Source organism: Armigeres subalbatus, chromosome 2 (genome assembly GCF_024139115.2).
Source record: "Armigeres subalbatus isolate Guangzhou_Male chromosome 2, GZ_Asu_2, whole genome shotgun sequence".
Classification (NCBI taxonomy): Eukaryota; Metazoa; Arthropoda; class Insecta; order Diptera; family Culicidae; genus Armigeres; species Armigeres subalbatus.
The window spans coordinates 103,985,294-104,005,206 of NC_085140.1; the positions used below are offsets into that span (position 1 = coordinate 103,985,294).

The 19,913-nt window shown below is 39.4% G+C and overlaps 2 protein-coding genes across 5 annotated transcripts in view; one reads left to right on the forward strand and one right to left on the reverse strand.

Annotated features, from left to right (window-relative positions):
- Positions 1-418: 418 nt before the first annotated feature.
- Positions 419-2,884, reverse strand: LOC134210554 (myosin-G heavy chain-like). Of its 2 annotated transcripts, XM_062686608.1 has the most exons (4): positions 2,803-2,884; positions 2,238-2,368; positions 1,470-2,094; positions 419-1,297 (listed from the first exon to the last, which is right to left on the reverse strand). In XM_062686608.1, the coding sequence occupies exons 2-4, from the start codon at positions 2,275-2,277 to the stop codon at positions 682-684; spliced, it is 1,281 nt and encodes a 426-aa protein (XP_062542592.1). In that variant the 5' UTR covers positions 2,278-2,368; positions 2,803-2,884; the 3' UTR covers positions 419-681. The 2 variants fall into 2 exon arrangements, with proteins under 2 accessions (XP_062542592.1, XP_062542591.1); XM_062686607.1 differs by lacking the exon at positions 2,803-2,884 and having other exon boundaries at positions 2,238-2,398.
- A 3,870-nt stretch (positions 2,885-6,754) lies between these two features.
- Positions 6,755-19,913, forward strand: part of LOC134210556 (NAD kinase 2, mitochondrial) — a 29,091-nt gene continuing 15,932 nt past the window's right edge. The window contains exons 1-2 of one of the 3 annotated variants that reach the window (XM_062686609.1): positions 6,755-6,914; positions 9,297-9,694. In XM_062686609.1, coding sequence (XP_062542593.1) covers positions 9,658-9,694 — 37 coding nt within the window. In that variant the 5' untranslated portion in view covers positions 6,755-6,914; positions 9,297-9,657. The remainder of the gene's footprint in view (positions 6,915-9,296; positions 9,695-19,913) is intronic. The other 2 variants (XM_062686610.1, XM_062686611.1) reach the window with 2 other exon arrangements.

Here is a 19,913-nt window from a genome sequence, read left to right on the forward strand (position 1 = left end):
ATTAATTTAATCTCGCACAGAAAAAAAGTGTAATGAATGTTATTAGTTTAAAATTGTCAGTTTCCCAAAAGAAAATAATTACCTGTCAATAACTTAACATTTTAAAAATTTTAAAATAGATAGACTCTAATGAATGATTATGACAATGAATGTTTCGAATTTTTAAACAATTTTTTAATATGATGAAGCTGATCTAAGGATCTGACTCTTTTAAATGAGCTGAACGGATTTGATCCGCTCACTGCAATGAGCTGTTTTACCCACCTCTACATGAAACCTGTATTATTCGGCATTTAAGTTCGACTTCTGGTAGAAGACATTACCACTGATATTTTGATGTATGCTCCATATGGCTATCAATAAACTTGTGTGGATAACAAGCAATAACCAATAACAATTAGCACAACAATGCAAAATCTAATATGTAATTTTTTATTTACTCATCAATGGTGGTTGTCGGTTCAACCTACACAAGTTGTATTAGCGACATTTCGACACTAAATTTAAAAAAATAATCCACTTAAATATTTCAAACTAAGAAATACGCATGAATATGAACGTTGAATTAGAACTATTGAACTGAATCAATATTTGTTGAGGTTATGAAAATGAAAACGATTGAAACGTGAAATTATCAACTGGTCAGAATGCTGATCTACAACTACGTGTGTATCATCCATCTTAACTAAAGCGCATGTTCATGCTCAGATCCGTGGTGACCGGCTTCACCTTATCGTCCTCTATACCTGAGCCATCCATACTGACCACTCCGTTCGCTCGATAGAGCAAAGACTTGCCCTGCAAGGCATGAATCTCCTTCTGCACCTTCATATCATACTTCGGACCGAAGTTTTGCTGAACAGTGGAGATGTGATTGAGCAGGGTCTGGGCAGCAAACGGCATCAATTCTACGGGATTCATCCGAGAGACGCTTTCCGGTGTCATCATTGGGACCATCGACGCCGAAGATGGCTGCTGGTTGCACATCGCATTGCGGATCGCACTTGCAAACATCTCCCGGTTCTGATTGTCCGCAACCCGACCGATCTGGTTCAACATATCTGCGAAAGTGACCAGCTGCGGCTGACTCATTTGATTCGGCGTATTGTAGAAACCGCCCGGCATCAAGGATCCGGCAGCCGCTTGTGATTGCATGGTTGATGGCGGTGTGATAAATGAGCGCAGATCTGTGATCTGGTTCTTATCCATTTGTGTGCCATTGCGCACTTCGAAGCGATCCACGTTCGGGTTGAAGCTCGGTGCCATATTAGGATTCTTTCCATATTGATTACGGTTGCTAAAAAAAAGTAATCATTGTTATAAACTAAGTAGAATAAAATAGAGAAACGTAGGTTATCAAAAGTCGAAAATACATTTTTGAAAAAGCACTCGCTTCTAAATATTTTCCTGTTTGAATTCTTAAAAAACGCCCGCATTGTTAATTACCACCGCACATTTAGTCTACTCACTTGTTCCATTGATTCCTGTTCTGATGACCTTGGTTCCGGTTGTAATAGTTCTTATTCCGATTGCGATTGTTATTCCATTGGCGGCCACCGTTGTTATTCTGAAGCCGATGATTCATACGATTTCTGGCATCGTCATTCTGAAATTTTGCATTCTCGCCCAGCGAGGCAATCAGCCTATCTGTGTTTCGATCGAAAATGGCCTTTACCGACACCAGCGGCGGTACTCCTGTCGGCTTCTTCGAAACCTGATTCTCCCGCCGCAGGCGCCACTGCTGTGACGGCATGTGCCTGATACCACGTTTCATTTCCTCTGTAACGAATTTTCGACACCTGTGATCGTTGTCCACCTGGATGGATACGTTGGTCGGACGCTTCTCACCAAGCTCATCGGTCTTTTCCATAATCTTTTCTTTAGAATCCGTAACACGAACCAACGGCGGCATATCATCTTCCACGGTTTCCAACTGCTCTATGTCCATTCCATTGCGATCCTCATAGATCAAATCGTCGTTGTCATCATCATCTACGTCCGACCGCATTGGCCGCTTAAAGTAATTCGCCTCGGGTGCCGCGACGGATTTCGTCCGCAAACTAGAGACGATTTCTTTTTTAGCGATGTAATCATCTTAAAAGTTGAAAAAAAAACAAACTCTTAGGTAATTGTGCTTCCAACAGGATGCTAGAGCCTCGGCGGAAGCTTATTTTGATTTCATAATAACATGCAGGGTATCCGTTTTCTAGACCTTTACTGCGAAAAATTTTACTTACCCAATGAAATGTTCAGCGCTTGTGTTAATTTTGAAGCCATTGTTTAATATTTTATTGTTTGAGCGTTTTGAAACAATATTATCACTTTTTACAACAGGAAAATTATAACGAAAAATATCTATACGAAAACGTGCGCTCGCCCAGAGACGATGTTATTATATAGAGACACGCAAAGGGAATAAAAGCAATTCTGGCTTCACGGCCAGCAGACAAAAATATCCTGTGTGATTGGCAACATAAAAATTTGTGAGAACTTGAAGTGACTCTCAGTATGAGCAGTCATTTCGTTTGCTCCAATCACCGTTCAGCACCATTGCCATATAATGCAACGACAAATATGATGAAATGCAATAATAAACTTTGTAGAAGAACTCCAAAAACAGCTTAATTTACTTAACTCTTACAACTTTTTCATATTTTCTATATTGTTGATTACAATACTTATCTTGCATTTAGCACCGATTGGTAATGTTTGTTTACTTTGCTCGTTTGGAACCGCGTTTGACGGTTCGTTTGGTACTTTCGGCTTCACTCTGCGCGGGTCTCTATCTATAAACAACGTCTCTGCGCTCGCCCAACACAAAATGGTCACATCACGTTTGTGATTCTGCTTGCGAAAATCAGCAGCGAAAATCAAAAGAAAAAAAAACCTTCGTTCGTTAAGTTTTTTTAACGGGCGGGTCACACCAGCTAGGGTGACCAGATCTTTTTTAAAAATATCGGTATCTCATCTGAATTAAAATCAGTAAATAACTGGGTTTTTACGAGGAAGACGCCGTTAAAATTTGACAGTTTGATGGTTATTTTCCCATCGTGGGTAAAATTTTACCCCGAAGCCGACCCATTTGAGTTTTGACAGATTGATTGTTATTTGGCGCCAATTTTCTAACAAGCAAAGTTTAACTATCGAACTCTCAAGTCTAACCGCATGCTCCATAGCAGGGTTATTTTTAACGACGGAGAAATAACCATGCGGAACTGTCAAATTTTAACTAAAAGTTAAACGAATCTGTGGAATGGTTCACAGCCTTAATAAATATCGTTTGGCGCGGCCGTATTGTCGGATTTTCTGGATATGATACACTGCGCGGCGTTTGTAATGTTCCCAAATGGATACTTGCACAAAACTTCACGCGGCGAATGACTGTCGAAAGGTATTGCGAGAAAAGAGAAAAATTCTAATTTTGCAGAGCAAAGAAGAAGAAGCAGACTGAGTGTCGGAAACTTCAAAATGGCATGCACTGTCTCGTGCACTGTACGGAAAGTTTTGATATTTCTTGATATCAAGAATATTCGAGAAATCTAAAATGTTTCTAAATCACATAAATATATGACAAAATGCCTTCAAAGTATCATAAAACTTGTTTAAAAAATATAGCGGCATGTAACACTCGTTTGAAGTTGCATATTCCCGTTGATTTTAATAATCAACATTCACACCGAAAAAATAAACCAAAAATTTTTACCGTGCAACAAGTGATTTGACGTTTGTTTACGGCCGCGCCAAACGATACACCGCAATCACATAACATATAGGCATCTTTGCCGTGAAATGTGGTCCTTCCCTGATTTTGAAACGCTAGCGAACCTAGCGGTGGAAGTCAAGCTTCACTCAAGAACGAGCATAAGGCAGAGCAGCAGCGCATGCTTTTCTGTTTCTTACTATCGTCTTGGATACACGGGAGGGCCGTTCGTCGATTGTAGATAAACAAAGAGTACTTTGAATTTTGCTGATTGTTCTATGATGTCTATCTGTTTTGTGCCGCAATGCTATTCACCCATAAGAATCAAGTAAACGGGATGCAGAAATTGAAATTCCAAATTTACTGTCAGTGCTATTCCAATCGAGCAGAAGACCTGTCATTCCAAAAAATCACGCAGAACATTTGGTAAGGGCTAATTTAACTTCCGCAAATAAACATGTTTAAATTATTGTTGTAATATTTTTAGATCAATGTAGCCTAAGGTGCCGTCAGACGTTGCAAGCAAATCACTCGCAACGAGCATTTTGCTCGCAGAAAGTGACAACTGTCAAAAATTTTCCTGTCTGACTACACTGAAAGTGATTGCATGCAAACAAATGACAACTCGTAAGCAAACGCTCGCTTGCAATGTGTGACTGCTCAGCGTTAAAAAATTTCAACTCGCAGAAACGAAATTGCGCTTGCTAGTGCAGCACTAGCAAATTTTTCGCTTGCAAAAGTGAAAACGTTTTCAGGTGGCAGTGTTGCACTGCAAAAATAGGGATGAAATTAGATTTTGTGGCCGAAAAACAAGTTTTTCGTTTTTGTTTATATTTGCATGAGAGTAAATCTGTCATTTGCTTAAAGTAAAAAATTGCTACGTGTGACTGCAATTGCGAGTGCTCTCAGAAATCATTCGCTCGCACGAGTGATTTGCTTGCAACGTCTGACGGAGCCTTAAGGCTCTGTCTCATTTGGAGAATTAAACTTAAAAGTGACAGTTCGAAAATTAGCACATAACCCAGTCATAAGAATGGCTGGTGCTATCTAGCAATTCCAATAAGACATCGATGCAAAATGATTCGATATCTGTCAAAAGTAATCTTGCTCTGCGAGCAGGGTTATTTGATAATTATTGAAATGTCACTTTTAAGTTTAATTTCAGTTTAATTCTCCAAATGAGACAGAGCCTAATAAACCCCTACAAATGGTAGAAAATGACTCTCAACTTGTTTATATTGTATTTGCTATCTGATTTGCGAGGTATAAAGGCTACCTTACACCTCGGGAAAATTTTCCGCCGGATTTTGAACCCCGTGCATTTTAAATGGGGCCGGGATTTTGATTTTCCGTGCCCAAATCCCGAAAACATCGCATATGCAAAAATGCATGGGGAAAAAATCCGCGGACCAAATTCCCGAGGTGTAAGGTGACCTTAAGCGTTACTAATCTTTTTGTTTTGAAATTAGGAAAATCACTTACACCACAGATAACAGATATTGAAGCTAGAACAAATTTTATTGAAAATCCTGTGTAAACTTTTGAATTGATATACGTTGGCCCACTACTGCCATCTACTCAACTGATTGCGGCAGTACATAAGGATGCAGCTGATTAACAACCGTCGAACGCAGCCAATACGTTTGACAGCCGCATTTGGGATGCGTTTTCAATAACAATGATCCTTGCGCCATCTCCAATCGATTGCCAAACGCGGTCTCAATTTAAAATACATTTGAATAAACGGTTGCGGATGTTTACACACGTATCGGATGCCAGCCTCAATATCTGTTATCTGTGCTTACACCAATTTGAAAACTTTATGCAATATGAGCAGTGTTGCGCATTCAGGGTTGCCTGTCGAATTATTTGCTCAGGGATCAGATTTCGCGTCTTTGTATATAGTGTCTTTACAAGTACCCATTTGGGAACATTACAACTTCCGCGCAGTGTATCACATCCAGAAAATCTGACAATACCTAATTCTACTTAAGGCCAGTATCGACTTAAAAAGTAGAGAGGTTACGGAATTTTGTTCAATATTATCAAGCGGAATTTTGACAACTGATCTGCATGGAGCAAAATGTCACTTGTACTTACGGAATAATCGAGCAGAATATTTTTCCGAAAGTAAAGTGACAGCTTCCATTACTTTGCGTTGGAACCTTACAAATTCCAATTTTGATTTTTGTTCTTGTCAGGTGGATATTGTTGAAAGAATTTTGTTTCGATTCTTTACTTTTCCGATTCAGTAAACGGAATTTAACATGTGATTGAGATAGAAAAAGAAATTTCTTTTGAACACGATACCAGCCTTTAGCATGGAAGTTGTCGTTTCCAATATCAATACCTATAATCAAACTCCATAGATCCAAAAGTTAAATGTAAATACGTTACGTTTATACAAGTCCTACGTCTACTCGCGGTTATGTTGAAAACATGGCGGGTAACATTGCTTTTTTCGAACAGCATTTTAAGGCTACCTTAAGGTAGCCTCACACCTCGGGAATTTGGTTCGCGGATTTTTTCCCCATGCATTTTTGCATATGCGATGTTTTCGGGATTTGGACACGGAAAACCAAAATCCCGGCCCCTTTTAAAATACACGGGTACAAAATTCCGGCGGTAAATTTTCCCGAGGTGTAATATGGGGGACACACTTGTGGTATTCATACCATGGTTCAAAAATCTTGAAATGAGTGCCATACCAATTATTGTCTTCATTAAAGATAGCCTTGAAATTATTTTCTTGTCGCCTTGTACCATGGTACGAATACCACAAGTGTGTGCCCCATATAAAGTAGCCTTTACACCTCGGGAAAATTTTCCGCCGGATTTTTGCCTCCGTGTATTTTAAATAGGGCCGGGATTTTGATTTTCCGTGCCCAAATCCCGAAAACATCGCATATGCAAAAATGCATGGGGAAAAATTCCGCGGTCCAAATTCCCGAGGTGTGAGGCTCTTTATCAATAATCTTTACATTATGGATGTAGGCCCTTTTCACATGTTAATCGAGCTTTGACAGCTAAAAACATCGAAATAAATAGAAATAGTAAACAAAAAAGTCATATTCGCAGTTTCTTTCAACAAGAAAGGCAGTCAAGTGCTGTGCAAGTGATATTTTGTGAATAAAATGTGATATTATTTTGTGTAAATTGAACACCGCAGCACCATTATATTGAGTTGGATGCATACGTACAAGTTTTGGTGGCGGTGAATAACATCCTTTTGACCTCTACCGGTTTTCAACATCCTGAAACGAATGATAAACAAACACCGACACCAGTACCGCTGCACGGCACAGTGCTTCATTGTGCATAATACGTGATCAAAATGTGTGTCTGAACAAAAACTGAATGTCATGATGAATATGCTTTCGAATCTTAGCACACCGTTAGAAAAAAGGAAAATAGTAGGCAGTTTGTGCAACTAGTTGCAAAAAGATTGTTTTTCTGCACGAGTTGCATGTGCAACGTGGGTGCTATGGGGCCGTACACATATTACGTAAGCACTTATGGGTAGAGGGGGGTCGGTCAATATCTTACGCTCCATATAAATAAAAATTCTTTTGTATGAAAAAAATCTTACATGGGGGGAGGGGGGTCGAAAAACACAGAAAAAGTGCTTACGTAATAAGTGTACGACCCCTATATAACTGCGTATGCGTGTGCGGAAAAAATCGAGTTTTGCAACGAGTTGCACACGCTATTTTTGCAAAGACGAAAAATGAGCTCTGATGTGATAAATTTGTAACAAAATTGTGTCTAATTTATTTCACATGATTATTCTTGCCAAAAAATGATTATTCTTGCGATAGAGAACGATCAGATTCTATGTCATCGTCCCACATTGCATAACTCGACAAACCATGAAGCGATAGATGAGCTTGGCCTAGCAAAATTTTGACGTCATGCCCGTTAAACTATTTTCATTCATAACGCGACGGATAGAATACACTATTATTTTGAACACTTTCCCAAGCTTATTCAGCAAAATGTAGTCATCTGACTACTGTTCTGATGTTGGTTTTTCATTATAGCACCCAAACTCGTTTGAGTTGCATAATGCTCATTAAAGCACCTATTTCATTAGTATGGAAAAGTAGGCCGTTTCATCACTCAAACACGAACTGTAAACCAGGTATTGATCAGGAATATGATTAGGTATGATCAGGAATTGGAAAAAATATTTCTATGTTTAATTCTATACTCCAAGTACGAGAGGAGAGTTACTTTTGAAATCATAACATATTCATAACTTGAGTACTTTTTTCACTGTTTTCCGTTTAAAAACTCAATTTTACATAACATTGAATTGAATTGAATTGAATTATCTTTATCTACAAGATTTTCGACGCTAGGCCGGTTCATCTCGCACATAACATTGCGTAATTCCTGGTTTTCCCAAGCTTTTTGTCGATATTTAACTACCTACCAATTTTCATAGTTCCAAATCTTCATCTTTGAGCGTCATGTACGTTGTCGTTATGACATCAATTAGGTTGTTATTAATAGTTTATCGTTTCAATCATTTATTTTGAGCCCCGATGCTTACACCAAACTACCTGCTAATCTTGACTTTACTGCAAACAGCGACATTACTTTAGTAATGGTATATACATATGCTGTATGAGATGTAGATGATTTTCTTTCAATATTGTTTATCAAATCTATACAACTGAGTGAAATAAACCATTAGTTTCTAAATAAAATATGTTAAGTTCAATCAAAGGTAATTGCCTATATTCCGGGGATTAAACCACCCGCCTTGGACATTAACTTACAATGTTATGAAAACTCATATGTGAATATGTACATTATGTGGAAGATAATGATTTGAAAAATGTATTGGAGCCACTTTCCCTTCGATTAGACTCGAACTCACGACCATACAGTATGCTAGACTGATGCGTCCAATTTGGGAATCCCGAGCTCATTCAGTAGCCGCTAGGTTGCGAAGGCCGACGGAGGTCCTTCGTAGCTTAGTTGGTTAAAGCACCAGTCTAGCGTACTGTAGGGTCGTGGGTTCGAGCCCCATCGAAGGGAAAGTGGTTACCTCCAATACATTTTTCAAATCATTATCTTCCACATAATGTACATATGTATTCACATATGAGTTTTTATAACTTTATTAGTTATATAGGTGAAAGTCTTTATCAGAACATAATTATTATGTTAAAATTAAAAAAAGTTAATCTGAAGAAATTGTAATTGTTTATTTTCAACGATAACCAGTTTGTATATATATATGCATACCTTATACAGCGTGAAGAAAGAAAATGAAATGAACTGTGTACAAAAATTATGCGATTGCAAATTTGTGCCTTGGTAGCCACTGTGCATCGGTCCACCATACGGAGGAGGGAAGTGCACGCACGGACGTACACAAGCGGTGATAAGGAAACGGACGAAGCCGCGGGGCAATCAGCCTGGCAGCAGCAAGAACACCATCCATCCAAGTGCGATCCGAGTGCGGTCGGTCAGTCAGTCTGTGCAAGTTGTTCATCTCGTTTGGATCGTTGTTTCGGTCGTGGTCGGATTTTTTTTTTCATGTGTGATTGAGGAATCGAGAGTGGTAAAAGCCCATTCTTATCAGTTACAGAGTTAACAACAAATAATCGGTTCGGTGTGTCGTTTACTGTGTGCCTTCGTTTTTGAACCGCATCTCTTTCCTGGCACCATCGTTATTCCACGGCGGAGAATGTAATCTAATCTTCCCCGGTAGAGGTAGGCAGGCAGAGCAGAACTGTTCGTTTGTGAGTGAGCCTGAATCTTATCGGTGCCAACATCGTGTCTTGTGCGCTTCCAATCTGAGCGATACCGTGCAGTGGCAGCTGATATTTTAATTTCGTTTTGGGATATTTCATTCTGACGCATCTTGAAGAGGATCAAATCTTCAAAAGAGTGAAGCTTGAGGAGTGACGGATATACTTCAACTGCATGCTTACAAGTTCCCGATGTATAAGGCAACTCACTTTGGGCGGACATTCGCAGGTAAGTCAAAATTCTACTAAAATATGTTAGTATAACTAATATTTGAGGCCTTTTTCAAATGTCGATCTTGATATGTACATTGATAAAGCTTTGAGATAACAAGCTCTGGGGGAGATTGCTGGAAAATTGTATTGGCAATGCACGATTCACTACTTGAATGCGTCGTTGTAGTCAAGGCTAGTGACCTAGAATTCGGCTAAAATATGAATTAAACCGGTTCAAGTGCAACTTTTTCCGTCTGCTGCATGCTAGCAGCACTAATGTGTCCAGGTATTTTATAAATAAGGGGTTACGCTAGAAAAGACAAATTCAGCTGCCGTTTTGCTCATTATTTGTAACAGCTTTTATGAAACTGGTGTCCCTTAAGGCAGCAAGTAGGCTACAATAACTAATATAACACAAGCTTCTAGCTTGTGGAGTATTTCATGGACTTGATGGTTTTCCTAGGGCTTCTTGTACTTCGTATGCAGGAGACCGTGGGATCAATCCCAGATCTGTTGCTTTTCTGTTTAGTATCTAATCCATGTATGTGTTAACTGTATATCTCATTATCTGTCTATCTGTTCTCTGTTGAAATTGCTAATAATAAAGCATATATTAGTCCTTTTAGCAAAAGCAAGTACACATCTAAGTACCGTCAACTGGGGGGAAGATGATCATTGAGGTGAAGGTGATCATTTGATGTGTCAGTCAAAAGTGCCAAATTTTTTTATGAAACGGTAGTCAACAATATTCTCCGTTCAAGTAATGTTACCGCTAGGTAGAAATCAGAGTTTTTCGATTATAATCATGAAAATGTATTTTGTGGAAGAAAGAGAGAGATAGTCATAAATGACGCTATTTTCGTTTCAAATATTAAATTCGTAGACTTCTGTACGTAGTAAATTCAACATTCATACAAATAACCTAGTGTATTTTGACTACTAGGTCATAATGGTTTTAGTAGAGCTGTCTTGATCAACTTCACCCCAAACCAGATTACTCAAAAAATGTGTGATAAATTAATTTATTTTAATAAATGCGAATGCATTTCAAAAAACTAAAGCTGTTGATTATTGCAACGTATAGCAGTACATGTTTTGAAAATATTTGTTTCGATTTAAATTGTAAACACACATTGTTATTGCATGTTTTGTCTTAAAAATGATCATCTTCCCCCCAGTTGACGGTACGAATTAAAATGTAGAAGTCTCGGGTACTTATTCAAAAGGACGTATGTGATTTTGTAAACAAAGATTCAAACGTCGATTTATCCAATCTGATAGCCTTCCCACGCAAACCATCGCCATAGACAGCAAGGGGGAGGCTACGGCTACCTGTTGGTGGTGTTTGTTTGCATGGGAGTGCCATCAGATTGGACAAATCGACGATTGAATCTTTGTTTACAAAATCACATACGTCCTTTTGAATAAGTACCCGAGAAGTCATGATTTATTCATTTTCTTACTTCTGATACCTGCCATTGGTATTGTTGGTGTTTGTGAGCTTAGACATTCATGATGGTAGAGCAATATCCTATTCATGTTCCTTAGAATTTGATTCAAACTGGTATAAGCTTTTTCATTGAAGATTTTCATGGGCTTGACGACCCACTGACCACTGCGAGTTGTGGGTCTTGTCTGGGCATGGTGGGCTTTGTTAACCCTTTCAAGATGGATCATATATGCCCTATACCCTGAAGACCCAGACATCCGAAACCTTGGGAAGATTGCGCTTCTGAGAGCATGCAAATGAATCTGACATGTTTGAATCCTACATCATATTGTTTGACAGTTCTGAATACGCATACAAATTGAGCCATCCTGAACGTTATGTCTGTGATTAATTTTCAGGAATACAAGATGCTTAAGGTACTCCAAAACGTTCTGGAGTTCAGCCCACGCTATCTACCGGACCAACCAAGGTTTTTGCAATTTCCTCATCGCCGGCATATACCCAATCCGGTTCAATAGGCATATACGCATCATGCAAACCCTATTTTCTTGAATACGAGTTGCTCAATGTACTTCAAAACGTTCCGGAGTTCTGCCCACGGTATCTACCAGATCAATCCAGGCTTGGGCAATGTACTAATCGTCTCATACACCCAATCAGGTTCAATAAGCATGTACGCATCATGCAAAGCCAATTTTCTTGAATACGGGATGCTCAAAGTACTCCAAAACGATCTGAAGTTCAGCCCACGGTATCTATCAGATCAATCAAGCCTTTTGCAATGTCCTCATCTTCGGCATACGTCCAATCAGGTTTAATAAACATGTACGCATCATGCAAACTCATTTTTTAAATACTAGATGTTCAAGGTACTCCAAAAAGTTCTGGAGTTCAGCCCACGGTATCTACCGAATCAATCAAACCTGGCGGTATCCTCATCGTCGGTATACACCCAATCCGGTTCAATAAGCATATACGCATTAGGCAAATCCAATTTTCTTGAATTCGAGTTGCTCAAGGTACTACAAAACGTTGTGGAGTTTAGCCCACGGTATCTATCCGATCAATGTTTCCATCGTAGATATACACCCAATCCGGTTCAATAGGTGTATACGCATCATGCAAACCCAATTTCCGTGAATATGGGATCTTCAAGGTACTCTAAAATATTCTTGAGCTTAATTCAAAGTATCTATCACATCAATAAGGACTTTCACAATATCGTCATCATCGGTATTTACCCAATCCGGTGTAATAAACATATGATCCTAATTTCCATGAACATGAGATCCAATGTCTAAGGTGCTTCAAAATGATCTTGAGTCAAGATGCACAATGGCAATAAGGTTAACTTGCGATTTGTTCTGCGTTCACGGACTTGGATGATCTTCTTCTTCTTCTTCTTCTTCTTCTTCTTCATTGGCATTACATCCCCCACTGGGACATTGCCGCCTCGCAGCTTAGTGTTCATTCAGCACTTCCACAGTTATTAACTGCGAGGTTTCTAAGCCAAGTTACCATTTCTGCATTCGTATATCATGAGGCTAACACGATGATACTTTTATGCCCAGGGAAGTCGAGACAATTTCCAATCCGAAAATTGTCTAGACCGGCACCGGGAATCGAACCCAGCCACCCTCAGCATGGTCTTGCTTTGTAGCCGCGCATCTTACCGCACGGCTAAGGAGGGACTTGGATGATCAAGTAGTTCAATCCTTACGGTTTCCATGACGTTTTGGTGAACCTAAAAGATCTGTAGTAGCTTTTATGAATAATGATTGAAGTCATATCAACTCAATGGGCTTAATGGGATATCATATCAAACACCTTTCATAAGTTAGTTCATTGGATAGATCACATGATCCAAGTTACAAAAAGAGTCTATACAGTCGATCCTCTATGACTCGCTAATAAAAGGACCATCGACTCAAGCATCCATCGAGATATGGAATAGAAGCTTCATGTTTTTAGTATAGCATCATTTGCTTCCACGAGTTGATATTGAATCGTAGCTTGTGAAAATAATGAATGAAATCGTATTGGCTCAAAAAAACTGCTGTAATGTTTAGCGCTAAACGAATACATCGTTCAGGACTTGGTTGCAGAGATGCATCGTGAACAGAACACTAGTCAATAGCGTGCCAATGTGTTCTTAGTTTTGAACTCTGAACACTGTTCAGTGTGCACTGGGTTGGTACGCAAACAAAACGATCATGGTAACTAAGATTCCTTAGAGTTGGAACTATGCAAACACATACGAGCATGCTTGATTTCTATCCGTTAGATGCCCACGTGTTCCATTACCAGCCGAAAAATGTGTAGCATGCCGTCACTTAATTTTGTTTTCCTAGGATACAACTTGCTAAGTTAGGTCTAGGATAGTTAGGTCAGTGCTCTTGAACAATGTGCTGTGTTCAAAACGTTTTGAACACGAACACGCGTTCTCGTGTTCAGATGCATCTCTGCTTGGTTGATCGGGTAGATCGAAATCCACGTTTTGGAGAACCTAAAGACTACAGACAGCTTGTAAATATAATGAATGAAATTCTATCGGCTCAATGGACCTGCTGGAATATATCGATCAGGGCTTGGTTGATCGGGTACATCGTATGTTCTGAACTCCAGGCCGTTTTGGAGATCCTGAAATAGGTTACGTTAATTCACACACGATAATTTCATGTCTTATGATTACACAGATATGTTTGGATATATTCTCAGCTTTGGACATTTTGTTTCTAGAGATATTTTCTGATGCATTCGAGGACATGTATTCCAGAACAGTTTGGACGGCCTTGGACATCCGAAAAAAATATGTCAACACCTTTTTAGTTCTTTCTATACTAGTCTTGGTAGGATCGAGCGGAAAACCCCAAATCTGTACGTTAAATCCATGTTAAAAAAGTCGTCCTGAAAGGGTTAAGGAAATCCTTCGGAAATTTCTTTAAAAATTCCTTCGAATTAACCTTAAGAAATTAATTTGAAAATTCCTTCAGAACTTCCCTCAAGAATTACTTCGAAAATCTCTTCAGATATTTTTCCGAGACTTACTACATCATGCATCTATGCCGCTTCCGTCTACAGATTCTGACTATCAGTTTGTGCAGGCAAGTAGCCAACTTTTCCGGGCCCATCTTGATGAGCTCAGCTCCGATACCATCCTTACCTGCTGCTAAAGACCAATTTATCTGTTGGATGGCATCCTCAACTTCCCTCAAGGTGGGGACTGGTTGGCTTTCATCGTCCGATGAACTAGTAGTCATCTCCTCCGCTGCCGTGACTCTCAGACCGATTTAACTGTTGCTCGTAGTGCTGCTTCCATCTTTCGATCACCACACGTTCGTCCGTCAAGATGTTCCCATCCTTATCCCTGGACATCTCGGTTCGCGGCACGAAGCCTTTTTGGGATGCGTTGAGCTTCTGATAGGACTTGCATGTTTCTTGAGAACGGCACAGCTCAGAGGGGCGACACAGCTGTCAAAATCCATAGATAACCCATCTATCTCACATGCGTTTTGGTACTTTGGATTTTGGTACCCACTTTTTGTTGAGTTTACCCTAAGAAAAGGCTCATTAGGGTAGGCGGATCATAGTACAATTTCACGTATTTAGGGTAATTAATTATTTCACGATGAAAACATGTAGTATTCTTTTAATTTCCAAATTATTTTTCAAATTGGGTGTCATTGTAATAAATCATCGAGCTTTATTATTGAATATATTTAGCATTATCTCAACCAAATGACAAATGAATCAGTCATCGGGTGTCTATACTTTTGAAATTGAGTTACAAACTATCATGAAATTGCATACACCATCAGGCTATCGAGATGTGACTATCTGTTATCTGTTAATGTCGAATTATATGAAATTGAATCTTGCTTATCTTGTCGTAATTCTTGGTCGACTGACTTTGCAATAAATCGTGATGATTTTTCGACAATGCAGATTATAGATAACTACCTACTTGAGATGAGATTTCCAAGGGCCGATTATTTTTAACTTCGTTTAGTCCTTAAACCAGATTTATCGTATGGATAAGCACCGCATAATACTTTATCGATGGTTAATAAATTAACCCTATGTGGGGCAAGCGGAGGATTGAAAAAAAAACAGGAAAATTTCTGTTGTGATTAGCGGCCGTATGTAGGGGTAATGCAGGAAGGAAAGGGTCTTTTCTTTTCGTACGCTAATTTGTATGACAAAGCGGAGGAAGAAAGTTTGAGAAACCCATAAAAATCCTTTACGTGGTTAGTTAACTTTCCCGTACTATGCAATCTTAATTACAGTTTATTTGAGCAGGGTAAAATTAGGAGCTGAAAAGTTTAGAAAAAAGCTTAATTTTAAATGTTTGAAATTGAGTTTTATTGTTCCCAAATAAGTTCAATGGTTTACATACTGTATATTCTTCAATTCGGTTTGTTTAGAACAAATGATTAATGACCCTCAAACAAAATAAGTTTAGTGAACTTGCTTCTAGTAGATTGCTTGAATGGAATGACTGTCTTGGCGTAGCATGCCAATTTGAGATCAATTATTATCTTCATCAGATAAATCCTATGGTTGTCACTAGGCTCATTATCTTCAATAATATGCCAAGTCAAGTTACTGAACACATCCTCAAACTGACATTGAAGTCTCTGCATTGTACAACCAAACAGCACTTCATAATACTTAGCCACATTGAAACTTTTCTTATCTGAAACCAGGATCGTAAATTCACCGTCCACACATTTTTTGCACCGAACTGCTTGGAGAAGTTTCTTTTGTACAGAATGTGAGTTCCGTTGCAAAGCTGTGCCTATGAAAGAATCGTCCGTGAACGTATCTACACAAGGAATTTCATTCAACAGTCTAGCCTTCACAGTTTCAAAACCCTCAACGTCTTCTGAATTTTCAAAGCGGCGGTCATTCATTCTGCTCAAACATTGCTTCGTTTTCTCTTCAGCTACCAACATCACCGATTCATTAAAATCCACGCAATTAGCTTTTGACGTACTCTTAATACTATTGTGCGTAATCAATCTTTTATACGCAGCCTTAAATTGAGACACGGTCGGATTATTATTACATCCCCCCTTAGCACGAATTGCAGCAAACCACGTTTCAACGTGGTCTTGACTAAAGCGGTAGGTGGCAATATGAGACAACAGTTTTTTCTCCCGTACATACTCAATGTACATATCCCGAAAACTTTGGATATTCACTAAAAATCCTAGAAACCCAGTTTTACAGGGACTATTGAGGATACTTTCATGGGACGGTAACATAATACCCCGGATGAAGAGCTCGGCGGATGTCATAACTGCATTCAAGTTGTCAAAATTTGCCTCACACATTGGTTTTTTGAAGCCATTCGCAGCGAAATTTTTCGAGTTCATGATATCAAAAACATCGTTGAAGACTCTGATGAACTCAATCGTTGCATCCACGTCGGCAAATTCAGGATCTATGAATTTCAAAGATTCGAGTGCATTTGCAACACTTTCACTCAGCGTTTGGGCAGCTAATAGAACTTTCATTTTCTGATTCTGAAAATGCACATGACGATCCGACAAGTTCTGAGCTATCTTCATGCCTAAAATAATTCATATTTAAAAGTTAATTTGTATAATAGTTATATTATGGTATTTATACCTGATAGATTTTGTTTCTCATTAAGTTTCTGCACATAGTTCCAATCAGCTATTCCACTTGCTGTTAGAGCAAACATGTTTCTCACGAGCTTCAGCATGTGACAAGCATCGAGAATAACAAAGACATTTTCGTTGGTAGATGGATGCTTGAAGTTTGTTTTGAACGGTTTATTGTTGACACGAAGGTTGCAACCCAAAGCATTGGCCATTGCAATATTAGTGGCCGTTCCGTCGAAAGCCCGATTACCGTTGCTCCTACGTCGTGAAGTGCAGTCAGTATGGTCTCAGTTAACGATTTCTTGTCCGATGCTCCAATGCCGTTAATGAAAAAGAAAGCCACAGGAATTTTCCAGCTTTCCTCCACAGATGAGATCATGTAAACTAATGCTTCTTTAGCTACATGTAAGCCGTCTTCAGTGGTAGCATTGAGAAAACTAAAAGAGTTTCCAAAGTCAACAGTACCTTCAAATTTCTTCCTATACGGATTCCATTCCGTATGCTGTCTGATTGCGACTTCATCCATACAGAGGCTAACGAGAATCGGACGCCCATTAAGGGCCTTCGCTTTTGCTTCAATCGCAGCTATTGATTCAAAGGTCAATCCAGGTTCACCATTGATAGAACGGTACCATCTTACAATGGAGCGTTGGTGGGGAAGCGTATTCTGGAATGATTCTCGGACGAACTGATAAGCTTTTGCAGAGTAAAAATTGAGTGTTGTCGCAAATCTTCGCATATCAGAGCTAAAAAATCCACCTTGTTGTCCATACAAAAGTTCTCTATACAGTTCAGTATTCCTATCCAGTTCCTGGAATAAATATATGAATATTCAGGTGAATAAAACCGATGATAATCACCTAAAAAACTCAACGTGGTACGTTTACAGACTCATTCACTAATATTAAATGATTATGTGTAACAGATTTGTTTTAAATCATTTACCTGTAAAATCAGTTCTCCTTGACCGTTGATCAAATCGTGCTTCTTCAGTTCAGTCATAATACTAGAAAATTTGGCAACTTTCTTTCGCAAATGTATATTTTGCTGCTTGAGACGGTTTGTACGTTTTTCAGACCGTTGAAGCTGATTCTGAATCACCGGAATCGCCTGTAGTGCTTGCTGTGGTGTGAGCGATGAAATATTCTTTACATCACCTGCATATCTGATCCTAAAATTTACCATATTTAGTGAGTGATTGTAGCATAAATAAATTAACTTAATACTGACCGTTTGATCCCTGCTGTTGAGTTAACCATAGGAGTCGCGTTTATGGTTTTGATAGGTGGCATATGGTTCACTGGAACGACCGGATGCACTGGTGAATACTGTGTAATTGATGTCGGTCCGATACTTGGGTAGTTCGATTGAGTCGGCTGATCTGTCGATGTCGGTCCGATGCTTAGATGTTTCGATTGAGGCAGCTGATTTGTCTGGCCTACTGTGGATTTCTGTGGTGATGGTTTATCTTTGAACCCAACGGGATCATCGCTATCCGAAGCCAAAAGGTTCAGCTGTAGGCGTGCTCGAATTGTTCCGACATCAGAGTCACTGTTTGACGATATTTGTTGCTGATTCGTTATGGTGCCAAGTGGTACCCTGACTTTAGCGTAGCGGTCATTCAAAGCTATGGCTACGGCATACTGTTCGTCTATCTCCGTTAGAAATAAACGAGGTATCGCATCCTTCTTGAGCTTCCTTTTCCCGTTCACCAAAACGAAATCAGTTTCGTAGAAGTGTCTCGAACATATCCTCGCGTTCTCACCCATGAAGCAATCTGTTCCGGATAAAATTTGAATCCAGCGGGCGTTCCTGTCCGGATTCGTCGGAATCCTGTAATTGGAATGTTGAGTAGAAATAATAACCTTAGAAAAGTAATGTTTACGTTCGGTTTACGCTTACCTGTGTGTTGAAGAACCGCCGTTTTCTTTGCGCAAATGCATATCGTTTATGCATGATGCTATTAAGCACCGCATACTGCTGCTATTTCCTCCAATTAACACTAATTAGGCTATAAAAAACGGTGAAAACCACGATGTTCTCCACGAACATGAAAATTTCAACGCACAACAAAAAATGTTTATGTTTACGTTTGCCACGTATGCACGGTATGCATCAACAACACGAAACCAAAACAAAAACATAACCATGTTGAGTAGGCGAAATGATGACAGTAGCATGCCCCTGGCACAGCTGTCCCATTCTCCTCGCACTGCGCTTTTTCCAGGCGGCGTTCTTTCCACTGAAAAACGATGCTGGATCATTAGGCCGAAGGCCGTTAGGCCGAAGGTCATTAGGCCGAAGGCCATTAGGCCGAATGGTCATTAGGCCGAACGGTCATTAGGCCGAATGGCCATTAGGCCGAATGAGCACTGGGGAGCGAGAAGTGACTAGTGCGAAGTGAGGAAGAAGTAGAACGGAAGAAGAAAAAAAGAAAAAGAAGGGAGAAGTAAGAAGGAAGAAGAAAAAAGGAAAAAGGAGGAAGAAGTAAGAAGGAAGAAGAAAGAAGTAAGAAGGAAGAAGGTGGAAGGAAGATGGAAGAAGAAGGAAGAAAGGGGAAGGAATAAGGAAGAAGGGAGAAGGAATAATGAAGAAGGAAGAAGAAAGACGGGAGAAAGATCGAAGAAAACAGAAGAAGGAGGAAGAAAGAAGGAAGAAGGAAAAAGGAAGAAGAAAAGAAGAAAGAAGGAAGAAGGAAAAAGGAAGAAGGAAGAAGGAAGAAAGAAGAAGGACGAAGGAAGAAGGAAGAAGAAAGAAGGAAAAAGGAAGAAGGAAGAAAGAATAAGGAAGAAGGAAGAAGAAAGAAGGAAGAAGGAAGCAAAAAGAAGGAAGAAGGAAGAAGGGAGAAAGAAGAAGGAAGCAGAAAGAAGGAAGAAGGAAGAAGGAAGAAAGAAGAAGAAAAAAAGAAGAATGAAGAAGGAAGAAGGAAGAAAAAAGAAGGAAGAAGAAAGAAGAAATAAGGAAGAAGGAAGAAGGAAGAAAGAAGAAGATAGAAGGAAGAAGGAAGAAGGAAGAAGAAAAGAAGAAAGAAGGAAGAAAGAAGAAGGAAGAAGGATGAGGGAAGCAGGAAGAAGGGAGAACGAAGAAAGAAGGAGGGAGAAGGAAGAAGAAAGAAGGAAGAAGGAAGAAAAAAAGAAGGAAGAAGGAATAAGGAA